At 40.5% G+C, this 14,738-nt stretch overlaps 1 protein-coding gene across 1 annotated transcript; it reads left to right on the forward strand.

The window, feature by feature from the left end:
* The first annotated feature begins 2,494 nt into the window (after positions 1-2,494).
* Positions 2,495-13,702, forward strand: herpud1 (homocysteine-inducible, endoplasmic reticulum stress-inducible, ubiquitin-like domain member 1). Its single transcript, XM_038705546.1, has 8 exons — positions 2,495-2,879; positions 3,844-3,921; positions 5,180-5,257; positions 6,516-6,730; positions 7,401-7,511; positions 7,646-8,008; positions 10,576-10,696; positions 11,316-13,702. Exons 1-8 carry the CDS (start codon positions 2,727-2,729, stop codon positions 11,502-11,504), a joined length of 1,308 nt encoding a protein of 435 aa, XP_038561474.1. The 5' UTR covers positions 2,495-2,726; the 3' UTR covers positions 11,505-13,702.
* The last annotated feature ends 1,036 nt before the right edge of the window (positions 13,703-14,738 follow it).

A 14,738-nucleotide genomic window follows, 5' to 3' on the forward strand; every position in this document is an offset into this window, starting at 1 on the left:
GAAGGCTGGCAGAACACACAGTGCATCACAGCGTGTAATATATGGCCACATAGACACAGACCAGTTTGCCCATGGTGACCTTGTCTGTGGCTTACCTGGGGAACACATGGGACCAGGATGCAGTATGGGAAGAAGGCAAGCCAGCGGAGGCAGTGTGATGCTTTGGGCAATGTGCTACTGCGAACATGGGGTTCTGCTATTTTCATGTGGATGTTACTTTGACACGTAATCTTTATGTAGTCAAAGTTACCCTGAACTCAAATGTGATAGCCTAGTCATCATCAGTATTTATTTAATGTTTTGCCAGAAAACCAAAATGAAAGAGTAAAGTAAATTCCCTAACATTTTTTGTTTTATGTTTTTTTTCACTTTTAATGGACACATGTAACATGTTTTATGCTTCCTGTGAATATAATCCAATTAATCCTATTTTCATATACGTTGTGTTAACACCTTATTTTCAAAGCTAGATGTTGTGTTGTGTATCTTTGTGCTAATTTCACAAAGTCCGACGTAATTTGATAAAGTATGTTGTATGTGGTGCTCGTATCGCTTACTGTTGAGATTTGATAGCCTCTCTTCAAATAAGACTTTCTGACTGCAACACTTGTCTTTGTAAAGAGAGAAACTGACAGAATATAGTCTCTAACCCTGCCCGTTAGCTCACTCTGCTCCGTTAAAACTGAATTTACCACACAGGGTCGGATACGAGTGCACTCCAGATTCAGCTGCTACTAGCTGACCGTGTGTTTCTCACAAACAACGGCTCCCTTTACCGCAGTTCTGTGTCCGTGCATGCCGCAAACTGAAACACTGTCTGTCATAGCGTCCACACGAAAAGGAAAGCAGACTTGGCTGGTAGTATTGTCTTCAAATAGAGTTGCTAAACACCTCAGCCATCCGACTGTGTGAGGAGCTAGCTTGTTGATGTATGCACGTAGAGTCGACCTCTGCCATTTGACTAGTCCACCAATAGGGGAGAAGTTCACCCCTTGAGACACAGCCCCTCCTCATTTGCATAATGAGGCAGAAATGCATATAGAAATCTAAAAAGGACAGGCAGAAATAAATACCGTTGGGGAAATAAATAGGGTAGAAATGCAAAGGATGAATAAAACAGACAAAAATAAAAAAGCACACACAAATAAATACATTTAAAAACTAAGTAATTAATAAAAAAAAGTTGAAGATTATAACAAACAATAAATAAATAAGGTAATTATTATAAAGGTGAATAAATAAAGAAGCTAATTAAAAGATATTTATATATTTACGCCTCATTTTATAATTTAATTACTGCCCACATTTATTTATTTACTTTATTTTTTGTACATTTAATCAGATGCTTATTTATTTATTGAGCATTTATTTATTTCTGTATTTATTTCTTAATCTGTCAGGATCAGTCCTCCACAGTTTTTGACATATTGCAATTAAAGTTGTGAGTATGACACGCTGGTTGACACATTCTTTTTTGTTAACTGTATCTGCCAAACCACTATGATTTTGAAGAGTGTCTTGCCTCCCAAAATCTGACACCCAGTCTTGTTTAGTTATCCAAGATCTACAGTATAATACTTCTGTATTGCTTTGTGTTGGCAATAACACTCGAATAGCCATAGTCGGTGCGTTCAATATCTACAAGTCGATTTGCAGCTGATGTAACATGACTGATGCAACTTTAATGGACAAAGTATTGCTGTCAGAAAAAAAGTGCTCTTGTCTAAGAGGGAAAAGAAGGAGAAGAGCTCTCACTCTGTTAACATTTTCATGAGCAAACGTCACACACAACTTACCATCTGAAAATAAATAAATGATTGCTGACATTTAGTGATTTTGAGGAAATGCAAACGAAAACAATTTTCCATGACATTGTGTGTAGCTTATGTTAGCAAATGTTAGAAGAAACAGTTAACACCTTTGATTTACCAACTCCTCTGTTAATTAAGTTTGCTGACTAAACTGGAAAACACATCAGCCATGTGAGATAATGACCTCATACTTTTTTCTTACAGTCTAGTAATCGTTTTTATGTGTTTTTCACTTATGTTTTCCATTTGTCTTGACAAAATAGCAGGCGGCACGGTGCTGCAGTGGCACTGTCGCCTCACAACAAAAAAAGGTCGTGGGTCCAAACCCGGTTGCCCGGTCTTTCTGTGTGGAGTTTGCATGTTCTTTCCGTGTCTGTGTGGGTTTCCTCCCACCATCCAAAGACATGGTGACCCTAAACTGTGAGAGGTTGCCTGTCCAGGGTGTACCCCGCCTATAGCCCGATGTCGGCTGGGATTGGCTCCAGCCCCCTGTGACCCCGCGACCCTGAGCGCAGGATAAGCGGTTGACGATGGATGGATGACAAAATAGCACCAGAGTGAGCGAAGTGAGATCTATGGTGTTGAATAAACGATCTTTTAAGCTGTTAATAATATGCGCATGCTCACAGGGCGACGATTCCAAGAGCAGGCTCCACGTCTTTGCACGAGCGGGCGGCAACCAATCAGGAGCGGCCACAGTGTGTTTGGAAACAAGCGTCCTCCTCGCTGAAGTCCCGTGTGACCGCCACCAGAAAGAAACTGCTAGATTCAGCAGAGAGTCCCACAAGTTACTCTTTAGACGAGACAACTTGCGTCGCTTTTGTTCTGTCTGCTCACAGATTGCGTCACGGGGGCTATCGTAACGGAGTTATCGTAAGCACGAGACTACAAGGAGTGAAAGAGAGTAACGTTAAAATGGATGTGGCGGATGCTCAACAAAAGATGTTTACTCTACTTATTAAAACGCCCAACCAGGCTCAGGAGGACCAAACCGTCGAAGGCGTGTATCCGAACTGGACTGTAAAGGACCTGAAAACGCATTTGGCGACTGTTTACACGACCAAACCGGTGAGTTATTAACGTTATGAGGCGGAGAAGTTAGCAGGCTAATGTTAGCGGAACTAGGTGGCCGCGCTCGAGGCTGTGTTCTGGAATGTCATGAGCCAGCTGAGTGGGCTGCTGCCAGAACAGCTGTCTGCCACTGTTACTGTCTGGCTTTCCGTGTGTGTGCTCACGCCAAAGCTGCACAACTACGATTCTTGGTATTACGAACCTTTTAAAGGACTTCCAGTGGTTCCTGTTGGGAGTTTTACTTCCTTGAAAATAACTCTGTAGAATCATATCTAACTTACTGCTACAGTAAGGTTAGTTTGTATGCTATCTAAAGCATATCTGTCTGTGTTTATTTAGGTTTAAAATAGTTTGGGATAACCTGTTATAAAGTGTTGACCTTACAATATATACTTTGATTTGTGAAGCATGTGTGTTTAAAATAAGCCTAACACCACGTTGGAAGGCAGAATGAGCTGCGCCCTGGCCTCTCTAATAAGAGAGTCAGCTAAGTACCTAAAATCTTAAGGAGGTGTGACTGCCAAGTTTCATCCTCCCGGCAAGACTGCAGCCTTGAAGGGCACAGCGACAAATCCAGGCAGCCGCTGAGATGAGCTAATAAAGATGAGCAGAGGAGGATCTATGCCTCAGTGGGATACTGGATGGAAAGTGGCCAGGCAGTAGACTTTAAAATATATTTGTCCCAGAGGAAAGTTAATGATTATTGATCAAGTCTGTCACTTCTTGGGGAAAATAACCATGTGCTTCAGCTGTGGGAAGGCCGAGATACTGCGGTATTTCCCTAATTGCCCTAAAAAGTCAGTACAACTACCACTGGCACTGCACTGGCACAAGTCGTTTCCCATCTGCAGAAACATCACTCAAATCAAACCACTATGTAGGTAATAATAATAATAATTTGTCACTAAAGTAACTTTATCCCAAATGATTGAACTAAACGTACTTGTTTGTTGTCCTTTAGGCTGTGAGTGACCAGAGACTGATCTATGCTGGTAAACTGCTGCCCGACCATCTACAAATAAAAGATGTCTTCAGACAGGTATGTGTGGGAATAAATGTGTCTGTTTGCAGGTGCACATGTATGTTGGCATCCTGTCTAAATATATTTTCTTAGAACCTCATGTCAGGAAAACATGATTTCTACTTTTACGCTGAGATGACTACGTAGCCTGTGCATATGCCGTAGCCTGACGTGCACCTCCTTAAAAATGTAACCACACGTTATGGCGACACAGACCATAAGAACTGTGATTAGTTGGCTGGGTAGCCTCGCAATCCCTCCAAGCCGACAGGAAGTGCTCTGTGCTTTAAAGTAAATTTTACTAGTGGCCAATCCAGCGGCTGTAACACGGTGGATTAATATATTTGAGTGTCACACCCACATTCGGTCGATAACATAAAAAGTCTATATGAGCCGCACAGAGGCTATATCATTTTACCCCCATTCGAGTTAGTGGAGGGCTAAACCGGAAGTTCAGCCGGCAAAAGTCAATACAGTGGACGCTGTAGCACTACCACCAACGAGCGTTTGGTGGTGTAACTGCAGAACAACGCAGACACCGACGCACAAGTATAATTGCCTGGCTCCGTGCGTAGCCTGCGACGTAGTCTCCACACAGAAGTGTACATCACCCTTAACAGAAAGAGCAAAGGTCAGAAGCAGCAGTATAGTTTTTTCTGTTCATTTGGGTTAAGTGCTGTGGGAAAATGTTTCTGATGCTAGGGGAAACCCAGATTTTTATAAATTGCATCCACATTTTTGCAGATTCCACGACATTCCGCCATTTACACCTGATTCCATTTTCATTATTAAATTCTGCAATTCCGTCCGAGTTTTCCGCATCGCACCTTTATGCTACTCTTATGCTGCCAACAAACTTGCTATCCGGCCTCCCTTTCCCCCACCAACATGTGTCTGGTTCGTAGTTTTCCAATCAACATCTTCAGATAGCTTAATATTCTCAGACATTTTGCACCAGACTCTGATCTGATTCTGTTCCATGGCGTACCATTTGTGGGCTGGAAAGGAAAATAAAGAGGGTATTATGAAGTTGTACAGTAATCACATTGAGTTAAATTGCAAAAACATTTGGGTGTCAGCCTGCTCTGCGTTGTTGTTCATGCCAAGCCTTTGTTCTTTGTCAGTGGAACATCTCCGTAAAGTCTATTAAAGGAATATTTCATGCTCATACAAACAAGTTTAATAGGCATTAATTCTGTTTGCTGTACTACTAATAGTTTAATGTATCTATGTGCATGAAGCTTTTATAATCAGGCATTTATCTGTACTTTCTCAGACTGACTGCATTCCCACAGTGCACCTGGTGTGTGCTTTTAGGAATCCACCCAAGGGACCTCTGGGAGCTAGACCTAAGGTGAGAAATTATGATGTTTACTCATGTTCGACTGTCCTCAGACCCCATGCACTGTTTTCAAAACATACTTTTTCAAATGAAAAAAATGAAATTGTGTTTTTACCCCCTGGTTAGTGGCTGCCAGGTCATCATGCAAGTAGAACAGACATGTATTTATTAACATTCCCAAGAACCCATCAACATGTCAGATTGCCACCAAGAATCTGATGTGTTTTGATAAAACTAACCTAACAGTTATCTCTTTTCATACAGAGCAGGGCTAGGCCATAGTCTGTGTAATATTATTTACAGAGACCCAACAATTCCACTGTGAGCATCTGTGTGTCAGTTACAGATCACAGACGATTTAAGGTTGGTCACAGCTGTTTATAGTGAAATCACAATGCTTGTTTTCCTCTAATTTAATGGTAAAAAGAGCTTGGATTTGAAAGAGTAGACCATTTTAAAGTCATTTAGAAATCCTGCCTTAATTCAGATTTAATGTCATCATCCTTAAAAAAAAGTCATGTGTCTCCTCAGTGACATTGGGTAAATGAAACCTGAGTGTTCAGTGAAACTCCTGTTGGTTTTGTATTTAAAATTGTGAGGCCATGTAAGCAAAACAGCTGGTTTCAGTTTAGGCTCAACAGTGTACTTCCATTGCTTGTCAGTGAAAACCTAGCTTTGCATACTGGGTTTGTTTCACATATTTACCACATATTCATGTGCAGATTATATGTGGGTCCCAACAATGTATCTACATTTAATTTAAAACTCATTTAAATGATTTTAAAGTAATGGTGGAGACCTTGTTTTTACACCATGTAGGTGTGTCAAGGTTAGCAATTGCATTCCACATGTTTCTATAAATGCCTTAACGAAGTTTCAGTTTCATAAATTCAACAGCATATGTCAGCTCTGTGGGACTTCACAGGAACTCCCGTCTCCTGTGACATATCAAGCGCAAATGCAGCGTTAGTTTGGAGGCTGACAGCTGCACTTCTTCACCCTCTCCCTCATTTCCATCCTACCATGGAGTGGAACTGTTTCACTTCAGCTGTCACCCTTCAGAACTCAGCTGCAGTTTAGAGTTCAAAAGTGTAGTTAAAAATAACTTACTTTAGTTTCACAACACATTCAAGTGTCCTGCTCCAGCTAATGCTGCAAAAGAAACAATAAAACTCACTAGACGTATCTTATTACAGTGGGTTTGCTGTAGCTCAGTGACAAACATTGTTCAAATTTAAAAACAACTTACAAAGTCTGGTTGCCTTCGCAGACCAAAGAGACAGAACAGCCACATCCCACCAGTCCGAGGCCCACGGCAGCCTCTGCTTCACCCAGTCCCAGCAGCTCCTCCTCCACGGTCCAGACTCCCAGCACACCGGAGCTGAGGCAGAGGAGGCAGACCTCTCCGACCTCAGCTGCTGCTCCAGCTCACACACATACCCCAGTGTCTCCACCAGGAACTCCTTCATGGCCTGCTGTTGCAGTGTAAGCTGTGTTCACTGACACGACCAGGCATCACATCTTAGCAAAGTTCAGCTGTGTTCAAGATATTTTTCCAGAACAACTGAAAGAAATTAGATGTAGACCAGTGAGAACAGCAAAAAGCTGCATGAGGTCAGAATTACACAAACTTTAGACTGGCCCTTAAAATCACAGTAATCAGCTGAAATTTCCTGCTTTGGTGATTTCCCTTTTTTTTTTTCTTTTTTTTTTAAGATTCAGATCTTGTTGGATAATTTCAACATGCACTGTTAATAAAGTGATTAAACGGCTGTTTTCTTCTGTCCTGAATTTCCATCCAGCTACAGAGACAGCATCGTCTATTTGACAACCAAATCACACCAAGCATTGTAGAAAATTGTCTACATGCGGAGTTTCATTGTCAAAGCCTCCCTCTGCATGCAGCTACATTACCAAACACCTAGGGGAAGCCAAAGAGACGTGATGTGCGCTTAGAAAGGAGCTGCCACTCAACAAAATGCAGATAGTATATTTAGATAAAAGTTTTGCCGTCACTTCTATTATAACTAGAGAAGATAAAGTTTAAAATAAGAAATGGAGCTGACTCTTTGCTATTGTTCCAATGTTCACTGACTGTAACCTTTATCCAGTGTTGAACAGAAATGAACCATCTGTCTCTCATCTTTCCCTGCAGGCCTGGAGCACCACAGATGACCCAACCAGCCTTTCCCACCTACTCCCTGTACAGCCCTCAACAGCTGCTGTGGCTCCAGCAAGTCTACGCTAGACAGTATTACATGCAATAGTGAGTTTTTATTTATACACTTTTAATTCATACTACTTTTTTGTTGGTGTGGGTTCTTCCTTTAGCCTTGCAGGCTGTCATTGTGGTCTGACGTTTCTAATACTCTTGATGTTTGTCTTATTTTCCACCGACAGCCACGCAGCGTTGGCAGCAGCAGGCACCGTCCCCGCTGCACCACCTACAACCATCGGCCAGTACCCTCCTGTTCCCGCCCACCAAGTACCTGTCCCAGCCGTCCCAGCCGCCTTAGCCAATCAGCCAGCGAATCCGAACCCAGCGCAGGACGCCGCTTTCATCAACCCTGGTGAGGCCAACCAGAACATGCGGATGAACGCGCAGGGCGGGCCCGTAGTGGAGGACGATGAGGATGTGGAACGCGATTGGCTGGACTGGTTGTACTCAGCTGCAAGATTTGGCGTTCTGCTCATGATCGTGTACTTCAACTCCAACCTGACTCGCTTTCTGCTGGTGATGAGCACCCTCCTCCTCATGTACCTGTAAGTTCAGTCTGTTGCTTTTCTACTTTGACATCTATGAACTTTTCATTTTTCAGTCCATCTCTCATCAAAAACCTCAAAAAATACTCATACACAAAGTAGCTGACTGTGTAAACATGTACTGTATGTGTACAGCCCAGCCTTCAGGATGTGTATCCTTGAAACCTGTTATACCAAAGCTACAGAACAAACCAGTGAAAGCAGTTGAAAAGCTAACTTTTGTGGTCCACACATTATTATTTTACAGATTATTATTATTATTATTTTACAGAACATGTTTTTCTGGTCAAATACGATTGAGAATAAGACAGAATGTTCAGAGAGTTACCTGCTGAATTGACTTAGTGGAGTAGATAAAATGCATGAGTAAACATTTGGTTGGTGAATGACGCTGATTGCAGACAGATGGGCTTCTCCCACCTCTGGTGGCTCCGCCGCTTTCTGTCTCTCTCTCCCTGAATGTATCTGCTTTGTTGACTTTCACCATCAGCAGTATTTTTTCTAAAGTTGCCGAAAAGATAAATGGCGTGTCTCTTGGATTTGTCTGTTTTCACAGCAGCGGGTGCGCTCTGTAAAATGCTAAAATACAGTCTATGGTTGCCAATTATACCTGGGCGTAGCTGCTACTGCGTAGGCTCAAAGCAGAAGTAAAAATTGGCTGCACCATGTATTTTTTACCTTTCAAAATGTCTTAACTTTTAAATCTTGTTTCTGTTTTTATGCTGTTAAGTCAAAACCATAGTTTCTCATATTTTAATTAGCAAATAAAAGTTCTGTCTCAGTAATATCAGTAAAGATAAATGTCACTTCAAATCTTTGTAGAATAGCTTTGAATTCTACGTAGTCTGTATATCTCTTATGTATCTGTCAGCCATCTTAGCTTGTGTGTCTGACTTTACATCTGTGGTACTGCAGCAGGATGTGGTTACTCACTTCCTTAAACAAGTTTTTATTCAAATAACCTAATGACTGAATATTCATCTGAAAAACAAAAAGGGACACCAATTGCATTCCTTCTCAAAGCTAGTTTTACCTATTGAATGTGTATACTTTGAATTCAAGCTGAAGCAGTGAAGGTGTCTCCGTTTTGCTACAGCATATGAAAAATATTATATTTAATAATTGTAATTATTCTTTTTTATGAGTGATAGTAACTGTAATCAGGTCTGTTTCCTTGTGCAGCAGTGCACAGAGTCCATCTGACAGACATCATCACTGTTCTCATCAGTTCAAGCCACGTTGTTCTTTTACTAAACATTTCCCAGTCTCACACTCTGTTGGCTGTTACTCACCCCCGAGTCCCCGATAAACAAATATACATACACAGTCCATTTCTTAGGCATGGATGAGATGGGTTTAGATGTATATTGAATGTGTTTGTTTGTCAAGGGAAAGCAAAGAATAATGAATTGTTGAAAGTGAGAGACATGCTGTCATTTCTCTGAGGGGAATATCCTGTGTTTCTATAATTTCTATAAGAAATGAACTAAAGTCAGCTCTTCAGAACGTAAATAGGAAGGACACAGCCCGCCCCTTTAATATACACCGTCAGTTGGCATTCATTTGACTAATGATTACACACCAGCTAGTAGGTTAATGTTTAGAGACATAAGCAGCACTGTTTATGTCCTGTCCCCTCACTTTCTCTTTTCAGTCAGTTGTCTAATCCTCTTTGACCACTCACTAAGCCAGGAATGTAAAGGACAGTGGTTGCACTTTCAACATATGGTGCCTGTTAGCAGCAAGAAAGTAACAAGATATTAAAATGTACGGTGTGTGTGTTTTAATATAGAAGATAAATCACAAAAATAGATGTATACAAATTATAGTATTTATTGAGACCACTTCAATGTGTATCTACAAGCATCCAAATATAAGGATAAGAAGCTGGAAGTGTAAATTATAAAAGGCAAACTATGAATAATTGAAAATTATATATTATTATTATTATTACCCCAAAAATGTTCACCGGTCTTGAAGTATATTTTAGTCATTTGATACATTGTTAATATAAAAACATTGAGTAGAGCAGCTTTAACTATGTAATCTGAGCGTGGTCACTCATACTGACAGGCCCACAGAGAATTATCACCCAGCTCTGTGGGGCATTCTAGCATCTTTCTGTTTTGGTTCAGTCTCATCACTTTTATTAATCTTGTGAGCATTTAGCAGCTAAAAATATTTCCCCCAAGAGTTGGAGGAGACCAAAACAGAGCTAAATAGAGAGTGAATGTTGGACTTACAAACATGATGATGGTGACAGCTTGGCTATTGATGCAACTGCACACTGTATAATATAAAGCTCCACTAACCAACTTTGTCCACTGGTAACCCCAAGCATTAGAGAGTGCTATTGGTTTACACCAATAAACTGCAGAGTTTGCAAATCAACAAAACGTCCTACTAGTTTTGATGAAAAGAAGCTTTGCATAAGTGTTGATTTTACAAGTTTTACACGTTTATAAGTGTTTGCCTCAAAAGGTCTATAGGTACTAAGTCGACTTCTTTCTTCGTCTATTTTTTTTTATTTTGCATTAATATAAATGTATTTTCTCTCGTTTCCACAGACACACTGTTGGTTGGTTTCCCTTCAGAAGGCCAGTGCAGGTCCAGGAACCCAACCTTGTGCAGCCCCCTGAAGTCCAGCACAACCAGCTGAATGAGAACAGGAACCAAAACCCAAATCCAGTAAGAATCTCCCAAATCTTTCCCACTGATTCACTTAACTCTGTAGGGCATCCTCATATCTCAGTGGCTCATAGGGCTGTGCATTTAATTGAAATTTAATCCCAAGTTGCTGTCATCCTCTTGTCTCTAAGACGCTGTTTTAAAGTTAAAAATATTTAATTACTATTTCCTATTTCGTGAATTTCATTCAAATGAAGCATTTAATTTTAAAAGTTCAGTAAATGCGTGATGTTTCCTAAGTCAGTCAATAAACCAATCATCAGTTTTTACCATAATCAAGCAGCATTAGTGGTTCATGGTCTGTCCTTTGATGACATGACATTCTGGGTTCTGCTCTGGTCTATAACCTGCATGTAGGCGTGGATGTTCCATATCAACCACAGCGCCTCGAAAAAAAAACACTGCGCCTCCAAAACGCACCCTAGCGCTCCCAGCTAGGCGTTTTCAGAACAGCAGGTGGCGTTTTCAGTGGGTAAAAAAACGCTTTGGTGGACACGTGCCCTAAGGCTCAAAAATCGACTACAGGTTGATCTGTGGATTGAAATGTATACTTCAGCTGAAAACATGTTTAAAACCCACTGCTATAAATCATCCTATTATGATGACTTTGTCTATTCAGGCTGACGAGCTTGCTGCCAGACAAAGGGAGGAACCTGCTGCTGCAGCAGACGGATCAGATGGACAAGAACCAATGACGGCAGTTTTAGTGCCTCCTCACCGGGTGTCAGTCATGTGGACCACCTGGGTTTTCTTCAAAACCTTCTTCTCCTCCCTCATACCTGAGGTTCGTCAGGGTGTGGCCAACTGACCACCTAGGGCAGATGATTGATGCTGGAGATGCTTAAAAGCTGGTGGAAGGAAAAGGAAAACATCTGGAGCTGTCAATTCAAGAATAAATAAAACCAAGGCTCTTGTAGGTGTGCATGTCAACAATGACTGGGATCTCCCTATAGAGACGGAATCTTGGACTAGTAGTGATAATTGCTCTTCCTTTTGAGTGAAAAACACAAAATTAAAACACCAGCAAAAGAAAGCAGTGCCAGACCCTTGAATTTACCCAAATGTGGCCTGGAAACAAAGGACACGAAGGACTAGATACATCAGTCACATTTTTAACCATAAGAAATTGTTTTTGGAATACCGATCCTGACCAAACAGCTTCTGTTGGTTTTTACCCCTCCCCAAGGTGTTTTTCTGTGTGACAAGGCCTTCTCCATGAAACAACAGTAGGTGGCAGCTGAGGGTAAAAAACAAACCTGTTAGCTGACGCTGTTGGACTACTGTGCCTAAATGATTCTTCCTGTGAGGAGATTTATGTACATGGGCTTTCTGATCCCATAGGATTCCAAATCAGCTTGTCTTGAGTTTTCATATTGAAGAATATGATCCAGATGGATACTCACACAATTAGAAGGATTATATGAGCCATGCTCAGTTGAAGTGAAAATTCACACACAGACAGAATTGGTTCTGTATCTTATGGCTATCCAAATCTAAATTGTGTTGAGGGATGGATTTTTTCTATACAGACTGTCCGCACGCTGTGTTTGATAGGAAAGATGTTGTGTCCCAAAAGGATTTGCGCTGATTTTATAGCATTCAGATATTTTACTTGTTTTTTTAATCACCCTTTTCAAAGTAGGTTATTAAAAATTTGATTTTGATTTTCTGTATTCATTCAAGTCTAAAGTATGTTTCTCAAATTTATCAGTTCAATTAAGACCACAGATTCAGATTATTTTGGCCTTTCTTTGCTTCCGTACACTGTGTAGTGTACATTTCACAGCCTGCATGCTAGCACAAACTGACCATGACTTTAACTTCAGTTCATGAACAAAACTTGACGAGGAGAACAAAATCCAAATCGTGAACAAAAATCATGATTCAGTCATGTTGAAAATAACATTGTACCCCTCATATGACTTTTCTATACCAGTTCTGTTGTGGGTGGATTTTCCTGTTATTGAGCACCAGGTGATGGTGATTGTGACCAAATGCAAATTAGACTACTACTTTCTGCCAAATCGTTTTCTGTAAAATAGTGATATTGCCACAGTAAAAAAGTTTTGTAAATATACCATATGTACACAAAGCACTTTACAACAAGTATCTTATGCAAGCTTCTTTACATATAGAGGGTTATGATTTATTATTCTTCATGGGAATATTTCTAATATAAATATAATGCCTTAATGCAAAGCGTTCAGAGGTGGGCTTTTTGTTTTTTTCAGAGAAGGGACTGCGTTTAATTTTCAGGTCAAGTCTAAAATCCCTATAAAACCAATCAGTTAAAGGTCAAATCAGTGTCATTTGATTTACAGCTAATATTGCTTGAGAAAAAGTTTTAATTATTTATTATGCTGGAAACCATCTTTAGAATATGCTAACCTCTCAGCTGGCCTGTAAGCCCTCTCTATAGTGTTGTCTTTGTTCGCAGGGATTGCTTTCTGTCATTATTTTGCTGTCACAGGTCTTAACCTCATTTAGTCAGCCTTCCAAATATAAACTAAATGCAGTGTTATGAAGCTACACATCATTCCTCCTGTGCTGTCACTATTTAAGCATTTTCATCTCATCATTTTGATTGAGAAAAATTCACTTTCACAGATCAAGTGCACAAATGAGGATTTGTTACTGGTCACTCTACCCAAGTCATCAAAATTATGTTCTGCTGTTAAGTGACTTGAGATATTATGCATTTATTAACTGACTGTAATCGGTGCATGTTTTATTGAGCTATAACGAGGAATAAGTGGGTTTTACTATCTTCTCTTAACAATGTCGCTGTGGATTACACCTGGAGTGAAACGTCCCTCTTCTTGTAATCCAGTCTATTTTGTGTGCAGCATTAGCCCCTGCTGTAAAGTTAGCACTCTGGCCGTAGTCTGTGACAGTGGTCACCATGTAGAACGGGACATTTTAATGTTAAGACAAGCTTTTCTTATATTTTGTCTGTCTTTGTGAGAGAATGACAATAATGGATGCAATAAATGTTCTTAACTTTAACTGTATTGTGTTGATTTGTTGCAGATGTGGTTTGTGAGGATAATGTTCCTACTAATTTCAATACCAAGTGTGCAACTAGAGTTTCCTGGCAACCCATTTTAGATGCATGTCCTCAAACAGGGTACACATGTTCTGTTGCATTATAAATATGACCTTAAGTACATTCTCTAGTTGCACCGACCCCACTACAGAAACAAGTAGAGTTTGCTACAGATACATGCACTAGTGTGACCAAACCTGCAGGACTCCCCGATTGACCAGCATGTTTACCTGTAACTGTTAAATTCTAGCTGTAAGATGATGTACAGTTCATTTCACTGAGACAATATAAAGTGTCTACAGCCATGCTAGCAGCCCTGTGAGGCTGTACTTCAGCACGGCAGGTCTGGATTAGCAGTAAAGGGTATTGGAGGTTAGGGTTGTATTATTAGAGGCCTGTACTATGAAGGGGATTTAATCTACTCAGATTTAACTCAGGGTTATCAAGGAAAGTCGGGGCTGACAAACTCTGACTACCTACATTGGTGTTAAATAGTACTGCGAAGGTGAATAAGTATTTTCCCCAGAAGAATGCACAATGATGAGGCCAGAGGAGTGAGGAGTGTAAAGAATGGTTAACAGCCAAATCTAACACTGATGGTTAACAAAGCCAGCGAGGCTTGTTGAGGAAAGTAACTTTTGTCTTACTGACTTTTATTTGTAATAAGATTGAGATGTAAAGGTAAAACAAAGGGCCATTAGGGACATTGTATGTTTAAAAAAAAAAGTGGAGAAAGAGGGGTAATAACCAATAAAGCTTCACACCACAGGCGCTGCTGCTTGCTGTGTGTCGCGCCCGCAGTGGAATAGCAAATTATCCTTCACACTCGATTCTGCAATGAGGAAATACTCCTTGTTTTAGAGCACTATCACCATATTTTTAAATAATTTCTGAGTTTAGTTCTTGTAAATGTACCACCTTCATCTCGGATCATTACCCCCTGGCTCCGTATTTTTCTAAATATCTAAATATGTGAAAACATTTAAGATAATTCAG

The sequence above is a fragment of the Micropterus salmoides genome, unplaced genomic scaffold (assembly GCF_014851395.1).
Source record: "Micropterus salmoides isolate LMB-PRFRI ecotype aquatic unplaced genomic scaffold, ASM1485139v1 Ms_hic_scaffold_8, whole genome shotgun sequence".
Classification (NCBI taxonomy): domain Eukaryota; kingdom Metazoa; phylum Chordata; class Actinopteri; order Centrarchiformes; family Centrarchidae; genus Micropterus; species Micropterus salmoides.

Bases quoted from the DNA above. Each gene is read 5' to 3' on its own strand.
- herpud1 (XM_038705546.1), top strand. From the start codon at position 2,727: ATGGATGTGGCGGATGCTCAACAAAAGATGTTTACTCTACTTATTAAA. The intron at 2,880-3,843 runs GTGAGTTATTAA...GTTGTCCTTTAG, and splicing joins CTGTTTACACGACCAAACCG to GCTGTGAGTGACCAGAGACT. The intron at 8,009-10,575 runs GTAAGTTCAGTC...TCGTTTCCACAG, and splicing joins ACCCTCCTCCTCATGTACCT to ACACACTGTTGGTTGGTTTC.